Raw genomic sequence first — 16369 nt, 5'->3', positions numbered from 1 at the left:
GAGCCCGAACCGGGTCTAAATCTTGTGTCTCTTGTGTGTTTTACCTTCAATTCTCGGTCTCGCGACCTACCCCCATAAATCCACTATCGAGAATCCTCGACAGAGGGATCTAAAGACCAACCCTGTAAAGACTCTGAGCAGTAGGAGTTTGCTTTTGGAAGGCAAGATATGTCTTTGACCAAGAAAATTAAAAATGCGAAAAAGTTATAGCTTAATTTTATCCTCAGTAAGCCTTACACTACATTTTTCATTACACACTTGCCGGGTACCGACTATAAATATACCCATTCTTGCTGAATTTGCTGCTCAGAATAAGGTCAAACAGGAGGAAAAACTACTATGAAGAGTTTGAAGAATTATACCTTGTAGTCGCTTCGGTCAACCTACATGTGGCTGGTCATCGAAGCCATCCTCCTCCTCGTCTAGTTTCTTTCATTTAGTTATTTTTTAAAGATATTTTATTTATATAATAGAGTTTATGACATTGGTTTCTAGACACTAGACGGTGAGTCATCATATATGTGTGAAAATGATCATGTCGCACATACGAGATGCGTTGAGATGCGTTTAGAGTATATATGTAGCATAGTGTTCTGCGAGTGGTGCCGAAATGTACAAGGTGCCGGTGCTTGGGGTTTCAAGTTTGTAGTGCAGGCAGGATTGAGGCTTCTCGCAGGTGATTTTGCACTCCTGCCAGACAAAGGCTCTCCCTTTGGAAAGTAATCCATAGTATGGAAATTTTATTATACCCCACCTGAGTACCTGGCCTGGCCATATGCATGCAAAACTGACCAGAGGTGCCGGCCTTGAATGGACGAAGAAAAGAAATAAGGAAAACGATGAAACTTTGTCCATATAGTTACTATATATATATATATATATATAACTCTCTCTCGTCTTCGCCGCTGCTCCCCCCTGGCTTCCTCATTCCCTCCCTAGCTAGTCTCTCTCTTCCGCTCCTCTTCCCGCAGGCCGCGTACGGACGCCAGCGGCGATCAAGTGCGCGCGCGCGATGGCCATGGAGCTCCCTCTCTTCCTCGGGGACGGCCCGGACGCCGCGCTCTTCTCCTCCCTCTGGCCCTCCTTCCTCGACGACCTGCAGCAGCCCCCGCAAGAGGTACTCTCTTCTGTTCTTTTCTTCTTTTTTTTTTCTTTAGCCGGCCATCATTCTCTCTCTAGATTACTCCCTGTGCCGCCGCCGCATTTCTCTGTCCTTCTTCTTGGCCGGTAGCCGGCGGCCGTCACGGGACGGGGTGGGGCGACGCCGCTGCGGCACGGCCGCCGCAGGGGATCTCACCTCCCCGCACCGCCCCACCCCGCGTCGCATTTACTAGTGCTAGCTACCGCGGTCAAAGGCGGGTTAGGCAGGCCGCCGGCGAATTAGGAGGCGGTGCTGCTGCGCTCCGCCTCCATCCGCGCGCACGACTTGACGCTTGTTTAGCGTGGTGGAATTCTTCTCCTCCCTCCCTAATCTCTCTCTTTGTGTGTGTCTCTGTCTCTGTATGTCTCGCATGGTCTTGCATGTTCGGCTCGCCTCTTGGAAAAACCGCGTCTTCTTCCTCCTCTGACTTGTCCTTCCGTCTGGTTCGTTTCACATTTACTCTGTTGTTTTTTTTTCTTTTCCAACCGAAAGAAAAAGAAAAGAGGGAGAGAAAGAAACAAAAAGCTTGGCACTGGTGTTCAATGATGGTGTGTGTTCTGCCTTGGGCCCCCGCGTGTGATTGTGATTCGAGACGTTATTTTTTCCTCCTTTTTTGAGCGAAGCATGCCTGTTTTGCTACAAAAGAAAAGGTTATGTTTTTTTTGGGGGGTAAGGGTGGAGAAGAGGATGAGGAGCCCAGCACCAGCATGGGGCAGCATGGCCGCATGGGGTGGATTTGGACTCCCACAAGTCTCCAACGGACTTGAGTAGCCGTGGTGGTTGTATGGCGCAATCATTTGCAGGAATCCAAATCATTCGATCGTGCTGCCATGTAGTATGTCTCTGTTCACCCCACCACCTTGTGTTCCGCGACGCCTCGTTCCCTCTGTTGGCAATCTCCAAGCGGCCATGGAGACACTACTAGATTTTCGATTGTTTTTTTAACGCTGCAAACTGTTTGTGCACTCGCAGCAGAGCGTGGCGGAGCTGAAGCAGGCGCTGCTGGCGACGACGCTGGAGCTGGAGGCGGCGAGGGAGGAGCTGAGGCGCAAGGAGCAGAGCATCGCCAAGCTGGCCGGCCTGGTCCGCGAGGTGGCCAGGGAGCGCGACGACGCGCGGGACCAGCTGCAGAGCCTCCGCCTCCTGGCCGCGCAGGCGGCGGCGGCGGCGCCGCCGCTCGTCACGTCCAGCGTCACCGACTCCGACGGCAGCCTCGCCTCGTCCCCCGCCGACCCCTTCTTCGACCCCGTCACCTCCGCCGACCGGCGCTGCAAGCTCAGCCCCGCCACGCCCCCCGCGCCGCCGCCCAAGCCGGTGCAGCAGCGCCACTGCCAGCCCGGAGCCTGCGGCCGCGGGTCGGCGCCGGCGGCAGACGCCGTGCTCGAGACGCTCGCCAGCAAGCGGCCCCTTCCGCAGAGGGGCCGCCTGCTGGCCGCCGTCATGGAGGCGGGGCCCCTGCTGCAGAATCTGCTCGTCGCCGGGCAGCTACCGCGGTGGCGCAACCCGCCCACGGTTCGCGCCCCGGACACGACGCTGCCGCTAGGCGCCGCCACGCTGGCCTCCACCGCCTGCATGAAGCGGCCGGTGGCGGCGGCGGCCATGTCCGTGCTGCCCGCCGCCAGCTGCCCGCCGGCTTTCATAGCCAAGCGGCAGAGGCTGCTGCACTGACAGCCCCTGGCCCACTCGGCAGTGACGGCGGGATCGACCGCCGTTGATGATGATGGTGATGAGTGCAACGTTTCGACGAGAAAGCCATGGTGGAGGTTTGGCTGCTAACTGCACAGTTGCGTTGCTAAGTATAGTCAGTCAGGCGCTGAATTACGATAATGTGATCCATGTGAATAGTAGCAGGGTTCGTTTTATCACACTTGCTCGTTTTCTTCTTCTTCTTCCTCCCCTATTCTCTTCCATTTTACATTTTTGGGCGTGTCGGTGTGGTCTTTAAAGGCTGTGTTGATAGCTTGACATGAGAGTATGATTAGAGCCAGCATTTCTTGCTTTGTGGTGAGGGTCTTGCATTGGCTCAGCTGGTTTTCATGCCCACAGCAGATGTCTTGGCTTCGAGCCAGCAAATTTTATCCATGTATCTATATCCTCTACTGGAGAGCATGTTCTTGAAATGTTCTCTGCAAATCAATGTATGCTATATACCACAGTATGTCGGGGCGTTCCAAACCAAAGAAACTGCACATGACAGTGGATAAATTAATAAAGCAATTAGCCTAGACGAAAACCTGGCAGTATACTGGCCTTGCTCATCGGCATCTGCTTAGCAAATACACTAGAAAACATAAGTGCCACGACAGGTGCCAAATTAAGCTTGGTGGTTGAAGTGCTCCATTGACGAAGAAAACAAAGAATATATATTCAAACAAGCAGGCAGAAGAGACAAATGTTTTATCCTTTGGCAAAGCTCGTCCTCGAGACACGAAGCCTGTTCCCGCCTAATTATCCTACGTACTACGTAATAACTGGGCAGAACATGGGCGCCGGATTCATGACGCATATCTCTACTACTACTTAAATTTATAGTGTAGGTGTCCACACAACAGATTGGCGCACGGTTCTGCCGTTCTCTGTTCTCTCCCACGTAGTGCAGGGAATCTGGGCCGGGCTTTTCGGGACAGCACGAGCACGGCCCGAAAATAAGAGCCCAAAGCACGGCCCGACACGAAATAATATGGGCCAGGCTAGCACGGCCCGAAGTCGGGCCTGGGCCGGGCCTCAAATTCCGACCCGTCGGGCCCCCAGCACGGCACGCACAGATGGGCCGGGCTTGGGCCGGCACGGCCCAATTGAGCCCAATCTATTTAATTTCTTTAATTTAATAAGATATCGACTGTATATTGTTGTTATATTTGGAGTTTATGTGGTTAAATGATGTTATAATTGTTTAATATCTTTAATTTAGTAAGTTATGAATTTTATATGATTATAATATTTTGATTTTATGTGGTCAAATATACGGGCCGGGCTTGGGCCGGCACGGCCCAACGAAGGCACGACGTGGTTTAGGGCCGGGCTGGGCCACTGTTTTTACACTTCGGGCTGGCACGGCACGGCCCAAAAATTGTTTGGGCTTTTCTGGCCCGAACCCGTTTGGCACGAAGCACGATGGGCTTGGGCCGGGCTGGCCCGGCCCGGCCCTGATGTGCACCCGTTGGGTGATTGCCCGATCTTTCGATGAGAGGGTGTGGAATAACTCGATTGGGGGAGGAGACGACGTTCACGGCCCGACTACAGCCTTCCAAAGACGCTGCGCCTTAGCAACCGATACACCACCTCCTATGGCTGTCACGATCTTGTGGAGCGTGACACCCTGGCCACTAGGGCACTCGTCCTGCAAGCAATCGAAGAACTAGCAAGAACAAGTAGAACAAGTACTGAATTACCAGATCTAAATGTAGGTTTAAAGATCAAACTACAATATGGTGGGGTTCCGAAGACAAGAAGACGGGCGGCTGAACTAGCACGCGCGCTTGCAAGCAAGTAGCGAGAGCTAAACTTGATCTAAACAAAACCCGCTGTTCTTGGTGGCGGCTAGGGGGTTTATAAACATGGGAGGACGACCACAAGGGTATTGGGGTCGTGCTGCAACCCTAGGATGCGTCCCTAATGGACCTAACTTGATACACGACCCATTGGGCCAAAATAGGGTGACGCAGCACCATGGGCAGAAAAGGCAGGAAATGTCTCGGTAAGAAAACAATGATTACGGCGGCCTCAGAACAGATATGACTATAATTCCGGATCCATATGAAAGTAGACTTGATAAGCTTTCCATGTTGTGCTTGAACATTCCAATCCGAGCCCGCATCTGACCGTGGTGACCGTCACAAGTTGGTGTTCTTCTGCAGTCCGAATCCAGCATGTTCAAATCCTTTTCCCTTTCGGTCTTCTCCCTGATTCCTAAGCAAAACAAGAGTGCACGGGTCTCCATGGTCTAAATATGATGGACATGAACTCAAGAGTGTAATCACCTGATGGTTGAGTTGACGAGCACGAGCGCGAGTAATGGGACCAGAAATTGGTACTTGTATTGGTATAGATGCATCAGTAGTGTGGATGTCTTCATCATTCTCCCCTTCTTGCATTTGAGTCGTCCTCGACTCAAGCTCAACTTCCTCTCCCAAGTAGGGCTTTAAATCTGCAATGTTAAATGTGGGGCTAACCCCAAAGTCTGCAGGCAGATCTAGCCTATATGCATTGTCGTTAATTTTCTCTAGCACTTTAAACGGTCCATCGGCTCGAGGCAACAATTTAGATTTTCGTAATTCAGGAAACCTTTCCTTTCTCAAATGCAACCAAACTAAATCTCCAGGTTCAAAATTTATTTCCTTTCTACCTTTATCACTAGCAAACTTATATCTAGCATTCATACGCTCTATGTTTTCTTTAGTAGTTTCGTGCAGTTTTAACATCAATTCAGCACGCCTAGTAGCATCAAAATTTAGTTTTTCAGAAGATGGCAAAGGCATTAAATCAATAGGAGCACGAGGTAACAAACCATATACAATCTGAAATGGGCACATCTTTGTAGTAGAATGCAATGATCGATTATAAGCAAATTCAATATGAGGCAAACAGTCCTCCCACATCTTAATATTCTTCTTTAGAACTGCCCTTAACATAGTAGACAAAGTTCTATTCACAACTTCAGTTTGACCATCAGTTTGAGGATGACATGTAGTAGAAAATAAAAGCTTAGTCCCCAATTTTGCCCACAAAGTCCTCCAAAAATGACTAAGAAATTTAGCATCACGATCAGAAACGATTGTGTTGGGCACACCATGCAAGCGAACAATTTCACGAAAGAACAAATCAGCAATATGAGTAGCATCGTCAGTTTTATGACATGGTATGAAATGTGCCATCTTAGAAAATCTATCAACAACCACAAACACACTATCACGTCCCTTCCTAGTCCTAGGCAATCCCAGCACAAAATCCATAGAAATATCTTCCCAAGGAGCACTAGGAACGGGTAGAGGCAAATACAAACCGTGTGGATTTAACCGTGACTTCGCCTTTTGGCATGTCGTGCAACGAGCAACCAATCTCACCACATCTCTTCTCATCTTGGGCCAAAAGAAATGACCAGCAAGTATGTCCTCCGTTTTCTTTGCTCCAAAATGTCCCATTAAGCCACCTCCATGTGCTTCCTGTAACAACAACAAACGAACGGAGCTAGCTGGAATGCATAGCTTGTTAGCTCTAAACACAAACCCATCACTAACGATATATTTGTTCCATCCTTTCCCATCTTTACAATGCAGCAACACATCTTTAAAATCAGCATCATGAACATATTGGTCTTTAATCGTCTCTAATCCAAAGATTTTGTAGTCAAGTTGATTCAGCAAAGTATATCTCCTAGACAAAGCGTCAGCAATGATATTCTCTTTTCCTTTCTTGTGCTTAATAACATAAGGAAACGATTCGATAAATTCAACCCACTTAGCATGTCTACGGTTCAGTTTTCCTTGACTACGAATATGTTTCAAAGATTCATGATCAGAATGAATAACAAACTCTTTGGGCCACAAATAATGCTGCCATGTTTCTAATGTTCGCACAAGAGCATATAATTCCTTATCATAAGTAGAATAATTTAGAACAGACCCACTCAATTTTTCACTAAAATATGCAACAGGTTTGCCTTCTTGTAACAAAACACCACCCAATCCAATTCCACTAGCATCACATTCAAGCTCAAAAGTCTTATTAAAATCAGGAAGTTGGAGGAGAGGTGCATGTGTCAACTTATCTTTCAGCACGTTGAAAGCGTGCTCTTGTACTTTGCCCCAACTAAAATGCACTCCCTTCTTCGTAAGCTCATTCAAAGGTGCAGCAATGGTGCTAAAGTCCTTCACAAAACGGCGATAGAAGCCAGCAAGTCCTAGGAAACTCCGCACCTGTGTGATAGTCTTTGGCATAGGCCATCCATGTATCGCTTCTACCTTGGCTTGATCAACCTCAATTCCCTGTGGAGTCACAACATAACCAAGAAACGAAACTCGATCGGTGCAAAATGTGCACTTCTCAAGGTTACCAAATAAACGTGCATCTCGTAAAGCATTAAAAACAGCACGCATGTGATCAACATGTTCATCCATAGATTTGCTGTAGATCAATATGTCATCAAAGTATACTACCACAAATTTTCCAATGAAGGCACGCAAAACCTCGTTCATTAATCTCATGAAAGTGCTAGGTGCATTAGTTAACCCAAAAGGCATGACTAACCACTCATACAATCCGAACTTAGTTTTGAAAGCAGTTTTCCATTCATCTCCCAATTTCATACGAATCTGGTGGTACCCACTACGCAAATCAACTTTAGAAAAGACAATGGCACCACTCAATTCATCAAGCATATCATCTAAACGTGGAATAGGGTGTCGATAACGTATCGTGATATTATTAATAGCCCTACAATCAACACACATACGCCATGTTCCATCTTTTTTAGGCACTAAAATAACCGGAACAGCACACGGACTAAGAGACTCACGCACGTAACCTTTATCGAGTAGTTCTTGCACTTGTCGCTGAATTTCTTTTGTTTCCTCTGGATTTGTCCTATATGGCGCACGATTCGGCAAAGATGCACCAGGAATAAGATCAATTTGGTGCTCAATCCCTCGTATAGGTGGCAGCCCCTCTGGTATCTCACTTGGAAATACATCAGAATACTCCTGCAAAATGTTAGTAATAACAGGAGGCAAAGAATGCTGCATATCTTGAATTGAAATCAAAGCATCCTTGCATACCAAGGCGTAGGCAACAGTAGTGGAAGCAAATAATTCATTAACATCAGTTTTTGTTGCAAGCAAGCAATGTCCTTTCAATTTTATCCCATCTTTGTTATTACCAACAGCTTTAATATTCTTGTTGTTCTCAGTTTTAGCTTTGGTAGCTTTAGCAACATCATCACGCACAATAGCCTCAGGGGACATGGGAAGCAAAATAATTTTCTTATCATGGTGTATGAGAGAATATTGATTTGATCTACCATGATGCATACAATCTGAATCAAATTGCCATGGTCTACCTAGCAGAATATTACAAGCATCCATAGGCACAACATCACAGTCAACAACATCACGATATGAACCAATAGCAAAATTAATTCGTACCAACTTGGTTACCTTGACCTTACCACTATTGTTGAGCCATTGAATGTGATATGGATGTGGGTGCGGTTTGGTCGTAAGTGCAAGCTTCTCCACCATGTCGCTGCTAGCCAAGTTGTTGCAGCTACCTCCATCAATGATCAAACGACATGAACGCTCCTTAATGACACACTTTGTTTGAAACAATGTATGTCGCTGATTCTGCTCTGCCTTCTCCATTTGTGCACTAAGCACACGCTGTACAATGAGGCTCTCATAATGCTCTGCATCATCTGCACCAATCTGTTCTTCGGGTGGTTCCTTAGTGCCTGCATCATCAGCCGCAAGCAAAGCAAGTGTAGCTTCATCCAAATCACTAGCAGAAGAATACCCACCATCGTCTTTTACCACCAAAACACGCTGATTAGGACAATCACGCTGCACGTGTCCATAGCCCTTGCATCGATAACACAGAACATCTCTTGTTCTACCCGTGGAGGCTACTGAAGAGGCACTACCTGCTGGTTTCTGGGCAGATTTGGTTGCTGAATTTGTGGAAGATGCACGTGGTTTGTCGCCGGAGGAAGGCGGGGGTGCTGGTCGACTTGGCGAGGGAGTTGGTGCTAGTGTACGACCGGTCATGGACGTAGTCGTGCGCTGTTGCCATGGTGTAGATTTTCCTGCAGAAACATTAGACCTTGCACTAGCACGTCGTCCCTGCACTTCCCTTTCAGCTTTGCAAGCAAGATGAAACAATCGGGTTACATTAGCATAATCTTTATAAGCAAGGATGTCCTGAATTTCCCTATTTAACCCGCCCAAAAATCTAGCCATAGCAGATTCCTCACCCTCCTCTATGTTACAACGCAGCATACCCATTTGTAATTCCTGATAATATTCTTCTACACTTTTAGTACCCTGTCTCAATTGTTGCAACTTGTTTAACATATCACGTGCATAATAAGAAGGAACAAATCTAGCCCGCATGACCCGTTTCAACGCATCCCAAGTTTGTGGCATGTTATTAGGATTCTTCTTACCATGTTCTATCCACCAAACAGAAGCAAATTCAGTAAACTCACTAGTAGCAGCTCTAACCCGCGCATTCTCAGGAAATTCATGGCATGCAAACTTTTGATCAACCGCAATCTCCCAAGTAATGTAAGCATCAGGGTCATATTTACCATCAAAAGGAGGTATTTTAAATTTAACCTTACTAAAAGCATCATCATTACCATGTACCTCACGTCGGCGAAAACCACCCATACCTCTACGGTTAGTACGTAGTCGCCGGCGATTAGGTGCTTCTTGGTCATCTTGTTCAGTATCAGCAACATAGTCATCCCAGTTACCTTCGGCGCCCTCATCACGCCCACCATTGGTATTAGCATGCATCTCATCAAATCGCCTCAAGAGTGCGACAAGGCTCTTGTCAATATGAGCAACTGTCATTTCCACATTTGCAAGTTTGGTGTTTGTGTCGATCTGTGTGGCCTCCAATTGCCCCATCTTTTCATTCGTCACCTGCATGTCATTATCAAGACCTTCCGTGTGCGTTTTCACCAGCCTTACAAAGTGTTGTATGATACCCTTGGTGCGAGGAGAGTGTGGCATATTACGAGAAGCATCATCAACCTCCAATCCTGCCATGGTTAGATGAACAGAGGCAACAAGAAAAAAAATGTGAAGGAATAAAAACTCTACAACTATTAGGATGTAGCTACTGCAAGGCGCTCACTCTCAACCTGCCACACAAGCTCTTACCAATTCTTACCTTGCACAACAGGAGGGGTCAGCAACCAACAAGTCTGCAACCGTGGAATAAGTGTATCGGTGCCGCAGCAACACGACCTGTCAAACTGTAGTCGAAATATGTAGAGTTGTAGGTGGGCTGAAGCAAGGAATACACTAGTACCACGTTAGTTACAAAAGCAAGCTGAATAATCGTTCAACGGTGGTACTGTACTGGTCCTAGGCTAAACCAGGCTAGAGACGTGAGCCTAGGCACAAAGGTAGTCACTGAAAAAGAACAACTAGCACAGCACAAAGAGAAACAACAGATTTAGAGATTCAGCCCCCTTCTTCTTCTTTTCCTTTTTTTTCTTTTCTATTCTTTTTTTTTCTTCTTCTTCTGTTTTTTTTTGCAGGGGCCTAAACCCTTTTTTTTCACTATGACAACCCAAACAATAAAGATATTGCTAACAACCCCTTTAAATCAGATTTAACAAATCTTGTTAATATAGGAAGTCCAGAAATCTCTACGATGATTGCGGAGCGCTCAGAACGAATTTTGAGATAAGGTCAGATCCGTTGGAAAGAAGATAAGATAAGCTTTCCAGATTGTATTTAAACTTCCAAATCGGATATGATATGTATCCGTGGTGGCAAAAACGAACCAGAGATGTTTTTGGTGATGGTGGATTTCGTGGTGACCAAAACGTGGTAGAACTCAAAACTCTAAAGGAATAAACTAAGACCAGCAACTCGACACAACCGATGCAACCAAAAACTCAACAAGCCCTAACTAAGTAGTACTAGTAAATGCTCAATGGTTTATAGGATTGCGGTAAAACTAATCTACTATTTTTTGGCTTTTTCTGGACTATAGGAGATAAGAAAACAGCGAAGAAAAGTAAATCTCTCACCGATAAACCTTGCTCTGATTACCAACTGATGTGCACCCGTTGGGTGATTGCCCGATCTTTCGATGAGAGGGTGTGGAATAACTCGATTGGGGGAGGAGACGACGTTCACGGCCCGACTACAGCCTTCCAAAGACGCTGCGCCTTAGCAACCGATACACCACCTCCTATGGCTGTCACGATCTTGTGGAGCGTGACACCCTGGCCACTAGGGCACTCGTCCTGCAAGCAATCGAAGAACTAGCAAGAACAAGTAGAACAAGTACTGAATTACCAGATCTAAATGTAGGTTTAAAGATCAAACTACAATATGGTGGGGTTCCGAAGACAAGAAGACGGGCGGCTGAACTAGCACGCGCGCTTGCAAGCAAGTAGCGAGAGCTAAACTTGATCTAAACAAAACCCGCTGTTCTTGGTGGCGGCTAGGGGGTTTATAAACATGGGAGGACGACCACAAGGGTATTGGGGTCGTGCTGCAACCCTAGGATGCGTCCCTAATGGACCTAACTTGATACACGACCCATTGGGCCAAAATAGGGTGACGCAGCACCATGGGCAGAAAAGGCAGGAAATGTCTCGGTAAGAAAACAATGATTACGGCGGCCTCAGAACAGATATGACTATAATTCCGGATCCATATGAAAGTAGACTTGATAAGCTTTCCATGTTGTGCTTGAACATTCCAATCCGAGCCCGCATCTGACCGTGGTGACCGTCACAAGTTGGTGTTCTTCTGCAGTCCGAATCCAGCATGTTCAAATCCTTTTCCCTTTCGGTCTTCTCCCTGATTCCTAAGCAAAACAAGAGTGCACGGGTCTCCATGGTCTAAATATGATGGACATGAACTCAAGAGTGTAATCACCTGATGGTTGAGTTGACGAGCACGAGCGCGAGTAATGGGACCAGAAATTGGTACTTGTATTGGTATAGATGCATCAGTAGTGTGGATGTCTTCATCAGGCCCAATTCCCAGCACTACTCCCACGCACGCGCATGGAAGGCACCTTCTCCGCCGCCCCGGATCTCGCCCTAGCGGATCTCGCGCCAGCCCCCGCCCTACCCCCGCCTGCCCCCACTCTTCCCCCGCCGCCTCGCCGCGGATCTCGCCCCCCGCGGATCTCGCGCTAGCCACACAACCGCGCACCCTCCCACGCGCGATGGAAGCAGCCCACTTCGAAGTGCAGCAGCGGGCAAAACCAGGCACCCGCCCGATCCGATTAGGCTTCTGTCTCACCCATCTCGCCCCGCCTCCGCGGAGAGATCTAGCGGTGGAGGCGATGCCACTGGACGACGGCGCGGAGGCGGCGGACTTCGTGCTGCTGGACGAGCTCCTGGCGGCGCTGCCGCGGGACCCCTACGAGCAGCTGGCCTCGACGAAGAGGAGCTCCCCACTGACGATGAGACGGTCGGCTTCGAAGGGATCGTAATCTCCGGAGTTGTGCTGACGTGCATGGTGACCAGCCCTGGATCTTCGGCCTCCTCGACCTCATCCCTCGCCTCCACGCTGCCGTCAAGCGCATCCTTGGCACGTTTGCTTCAGCCGCCAGGTGCTAATCCCATACATGTCCATACGCGCATCTCCCATTCCTGCATATTCGTTGGTCAGTTGTTGGTTCTCTTGTTTTGCCTTGATATCATCTGTGCTTTGACTCTGATCTAGGGTAGGTAAACTGCCAACCCAAAACCAAACATGAACCTACGTAGGCAGGGAATCACTCAAGCAAAGCCCTTAAGTTAGCAGTCCTTAACAGTCCTCTTACAGTTTCTTCTCCAGTCCTGGATTGTTTCAGCAACTAAAGTCAGTGTGGTTTCTGCTTTGTCTACAGGAATGCTATGGCTTAATGCCCTAATCTTTATATTCCTCTTCTTATATCTGCACTTCCATGGACACTAGGTGACACTAAATTCACAAGATGTCTTCATTGATATAAGAAACCCTGATGCACAAAACTTGGAACTCGATAGATATTTGTGCTCTAATTTTATTATTGCATTTACATTTTTTGGTTATAGTATTAACGTCTAATATCAAAGGACTGCTATTGTGGGGGGCTCTAATGGCATTTCTTATATTGACAACATCCTACTTTTGTTGATGGTGAACAGTACTAAATCTCGTTATTGTGTCTTTTCTCTCAGATTAATGTATTTACTTGATTTCAATACTGAAAACATTGATGGACAGAAACTCATATTGTACTTAAAACAAGGTATTGAAATGGCATGCTTGACGCCAATGTGTTCAGTGTGCCATGTGCTTGTTTTCCTATAACTTAAACCATTGATGGACAGAAACTCATATTTCACTATAAGAGGCATGTAGTGTTGGTTGCTCTAAAATAACACGCATAACCAGATTTTGGGGGGAGCTTCTAATTACTGATTAGTTCACGTTTCTTGATTTTATTGTGTGCTGTTTCGTACATCTGTTCCTAGGTATTCCAGTTTTTTCTCATATAGAAGAACTACTAAAACATATAAGAACTCCAACGGGATAAACTGATTATTGCAAGGTAAAATTGCAGTATGTGGTTCTGAAATCTGGACCTCTTATATATATTTTTCTGTACAGGAGACTTGGGTTTCATGCATTAAAATCTGTTATGTTTTGTTTTCGCAGGTTTATGCTGATGGAGATAGCTCAGTGTCGACATATGAAAGGCGGGCAAGCCTTAGGGAATTCTATGGTAGTCTCTTGCCTATATGGGCGTGTTGTAACCCCTGCATCAATCTGCTTTGGACTGGAATTCTCATAAGCATTCTTCCATTGCAGCAGTTCTCTATCCGATTCTGCAGCAGCTTGAGAGTAGTTTGATCGAGAGCGACCTGAAAGGGAAGGGCCGATGCAAGGATATAGTGAGTAGGAGGAGGATGGAGGATTGGAAAAAGGTAATTACCTCTCACAATTTTCATTATCTGTATGTGAATTTGGACAGACTATGCAATTTGGATATGGATTTCGAGTCTAATTAAAGTGCTACATTTTAGTTATTTAATGTGTAGCCGATAAATTAATACTACAATATTTGCAGAACTCCACGCATGCCACACGCAACACCTCCTACGACAGTGTAGGAAACGGGTGACGCCTAAGAGGGGGGGTGAATTAGGAATTCTAAAACTTTTACTAAACTAGGCCACAATTAAATCCCTAGAGCAAAACCTATGCAAGTAATCAAACTAGAATGTGCAAACTAGGTTTTGTCTAAGTGTTGCTATCTCTACCGCAAAGGCTAAGTTTCAATCTACACTAAATAAGTATGACTGCAAGATTGAAACTTAAATGCTTAATGTAAATGCGGAATGTAAAGAGCTAAGTAGAGAAGCAAACTCTCGTGGATGACGCCGGTATTTTTACCGAGGTATCCGGAACCATGCAAGGTCCCGACTAATCCTCGTTGGTGCCCCTACGCAAAGGGAAGCCCACGCGAGGGCCAAGCACCTCGGTCGAGTAACTCCGTAGAGAGCCGCGGGCCTTCTCCACGCGCAAGTGGTGCTCCGCTTCCGGCTCCTCTCGGACGCTCCCCGCCGTCTCCACTATCGAGCTTCCGGCCGAAACGCCGCGGGCCTCGTTCCCTCCGGTACACGGTGGCGGCCGTGACACAAACGCGGTTGTCACGGTCTCGCAAGACTCTCGCCCCACTCGGTACACTTACAACGACTCACGCAAGAGCCGAGGGGTTGTGTGGTTTTACAAAACTCACTCAACTAACTAGGGTTCACCTAGAGCAAGCGCTAAAGCGGTCTAACTAACCTAAGCACTTCGCAAAGCACCTACGCTAATCACCGAGTGATTCTATTAAGCACTTGGGTATTTGAGCTCTTGGAAATATGCACTATGTGTCTTGGTATGTTGCTTGGGCTCTCACACTTGAGAATGGCCGGTTGGGGTGGTATTTATAGCCTCCACACCCCCAACTAGCCGTTGGACAGAAAGCAGCAGCTTTCTGTCGTCGGGTGCACCGGACAGTCCGGTGCACCACCGGACACTGCACAGTAGATGTCCGGTGCACGCCACGTCAGCCGACCGTTGGCGCCTGTAGCAGTCGACCGTTGGATCCGACCGTTGCCGTCTGCCTGTTGGCACACCGAACAGTCCGGTGCACACCGGACAGTCCGGTGCTACAGCCAGAGAGTGCCTGTCTGCGGCCTCTCTGCGCAGACTGTCCGGTGCCTCACCGGACAGTCCGGTGCACACCGGACACCAATGTCCGGTGCGCCACCAGGCGCTAGCTGACAGCCCTTATATTGGATTTCTTCGCTGATTTCTTTGGGCTTCTTTGTTCTTGAGTATTGGACTCCTATGCATCTTTTTATGTCTTCTTTTGAGGTGTTGCATCCTCATTGCCTTGGTCCAATTCTCTTTGCATCCTGTGAACTACAAACACAAACACTAGAAAACTTATTAGTTCACGGATTGTGTTGTTCATCAAACACCAAAACTCAATTAGCCAAAAGGCCCGGGGTCCATTTTCCTTACAATCTCCCCCTTTTTGGTGATTGATGACAACACAACCAAAGCAAGCAAATAATACAAGTATTTGAGTGAAAATATGCAATCTACTTGCTAAGATGCATGATTGTCCCCACAATGTGATATTATGGACTTAAGCCTCCCCCTAACTCCATAATTCACTTACTTCCTATTTTTGGACCAAATAACCAAAACCACTTGAAAAAGTCATTTGGAGATATAAAATTTTAAATTAGTGGTGTTTGGTGTTTGATATGTTTTCATTGCTTTGGTCCCTAAACTTCTCCCCCTTTGGCATCAACCACCGAAAAGGAAGACATTAAAAGCATGTAGGAAGTAAATAAAAGCTTGCCCTCATCAAGAATTGTATCAAATGATATCACCAGAAGGATATTAAATTAAACTGTGTGAATGATACCACTTGAAGGAGTCCTCAAAAGATTACTCCCCCTAAATGAGTTGTCTCCTTTAGAAAGAGTTTTTCTCCCCCTTTAGAGATGAAGAAATACTCCCCTTGACAGAGATCCTCTACTTAGGAAAAAGCATGTGAAAATTAGAGGTGCAAGTCATGATTTGAAAAGACTAACTTCCCTTATGCATAGGTAATAGAATATGAGTTAACTACTTATGCATTTTTAGCAACATGGAAGCATATGATATGAAATATAGTCTAATCAAATATTGGAGAAGACATGTAAATGATACTGAATGTAGTCTCAAAAGATACCAATTGAAGATCAATGGCGAGCTTGAGAGACATGAGAGTTCTTGGAGATTTTGCAGTGGAAGATTGTTGTCTTTCTCCGGAGACCTTATTTTCCTTACAATAAGACTATCACATGAAATAGACTTGAAAATGTGTTAGTCTCAAAGTGTTAGATTATAGAGTAACCTCCCCCTAAAGGTGTGCATACAAGTTTTGAATACTTGTAGGAGACATGCACTTTGATTTGATATCAAGAGGGGCAAATTATCCATAATCCAAACTTTGGCACAT

The 16369-nt window shown here is 46.6% G+C and overlaps 1 protein-coding gene across 4 annotated transcripts; it reads left to right on the top strand.

Annotated features, from left to right (window-relative positions):
* Positions 1 to 627: 627 nt before the first annotated feature.
* Positions 628 to 3299, top strand: LOC103629223 (translation initiation factor IF-2). Of its 4 annotated transcripts, none has more exons than XM_008650400.2 (2): positions 628 to 1117; positions 2117 to 3299. In XM_008650400.2, exons 1-2 carry the CDS (start codon positions 1013 to 1015, stop codon positions 2807 to 2809), a joined length of 798 nt encoding a protein of 265 aa, XP_008648622.1. In that variant the 5' UTR covers positions 628 to 1012; the 3' UTR covers positions 2810 to 3299. The 4 variants fall into 4 exon arrangements, with proteins under 4 accessions (XP_008648622.1, XP_008648621.1, XP_008648624.1 ...); XM_008650399.2 differs by having other exon boundaries at positions 2114 to 3299; XM_008650402.3 differs by lacking the exon at positions 628 to 1117 and adding an exon at positions 1137 to 1976.
* Positions 3300 to 16369: the final 13070 nt, after the last annotated feature.

Source organism: Zea mays, chromosome 6, assembly GCF_902167145.1.
Source record: "Zea mays cultivar B73 chromosome 6, Zm-B73-REFERENCE-NAM-5.0, whole genome shotgun sequence".
In the NCBI taxonomy this organism is placed as follows: Eukaryota; Viridiplantae; Streptophyta; class Magnoliopsida; order Poales; family Poaceae; genus Zea; species Zea mays.
Note: the sequence above shows the minus strand (reverse complement) of the source record. Positions and strands in the feature narration are given on the sequence as shown.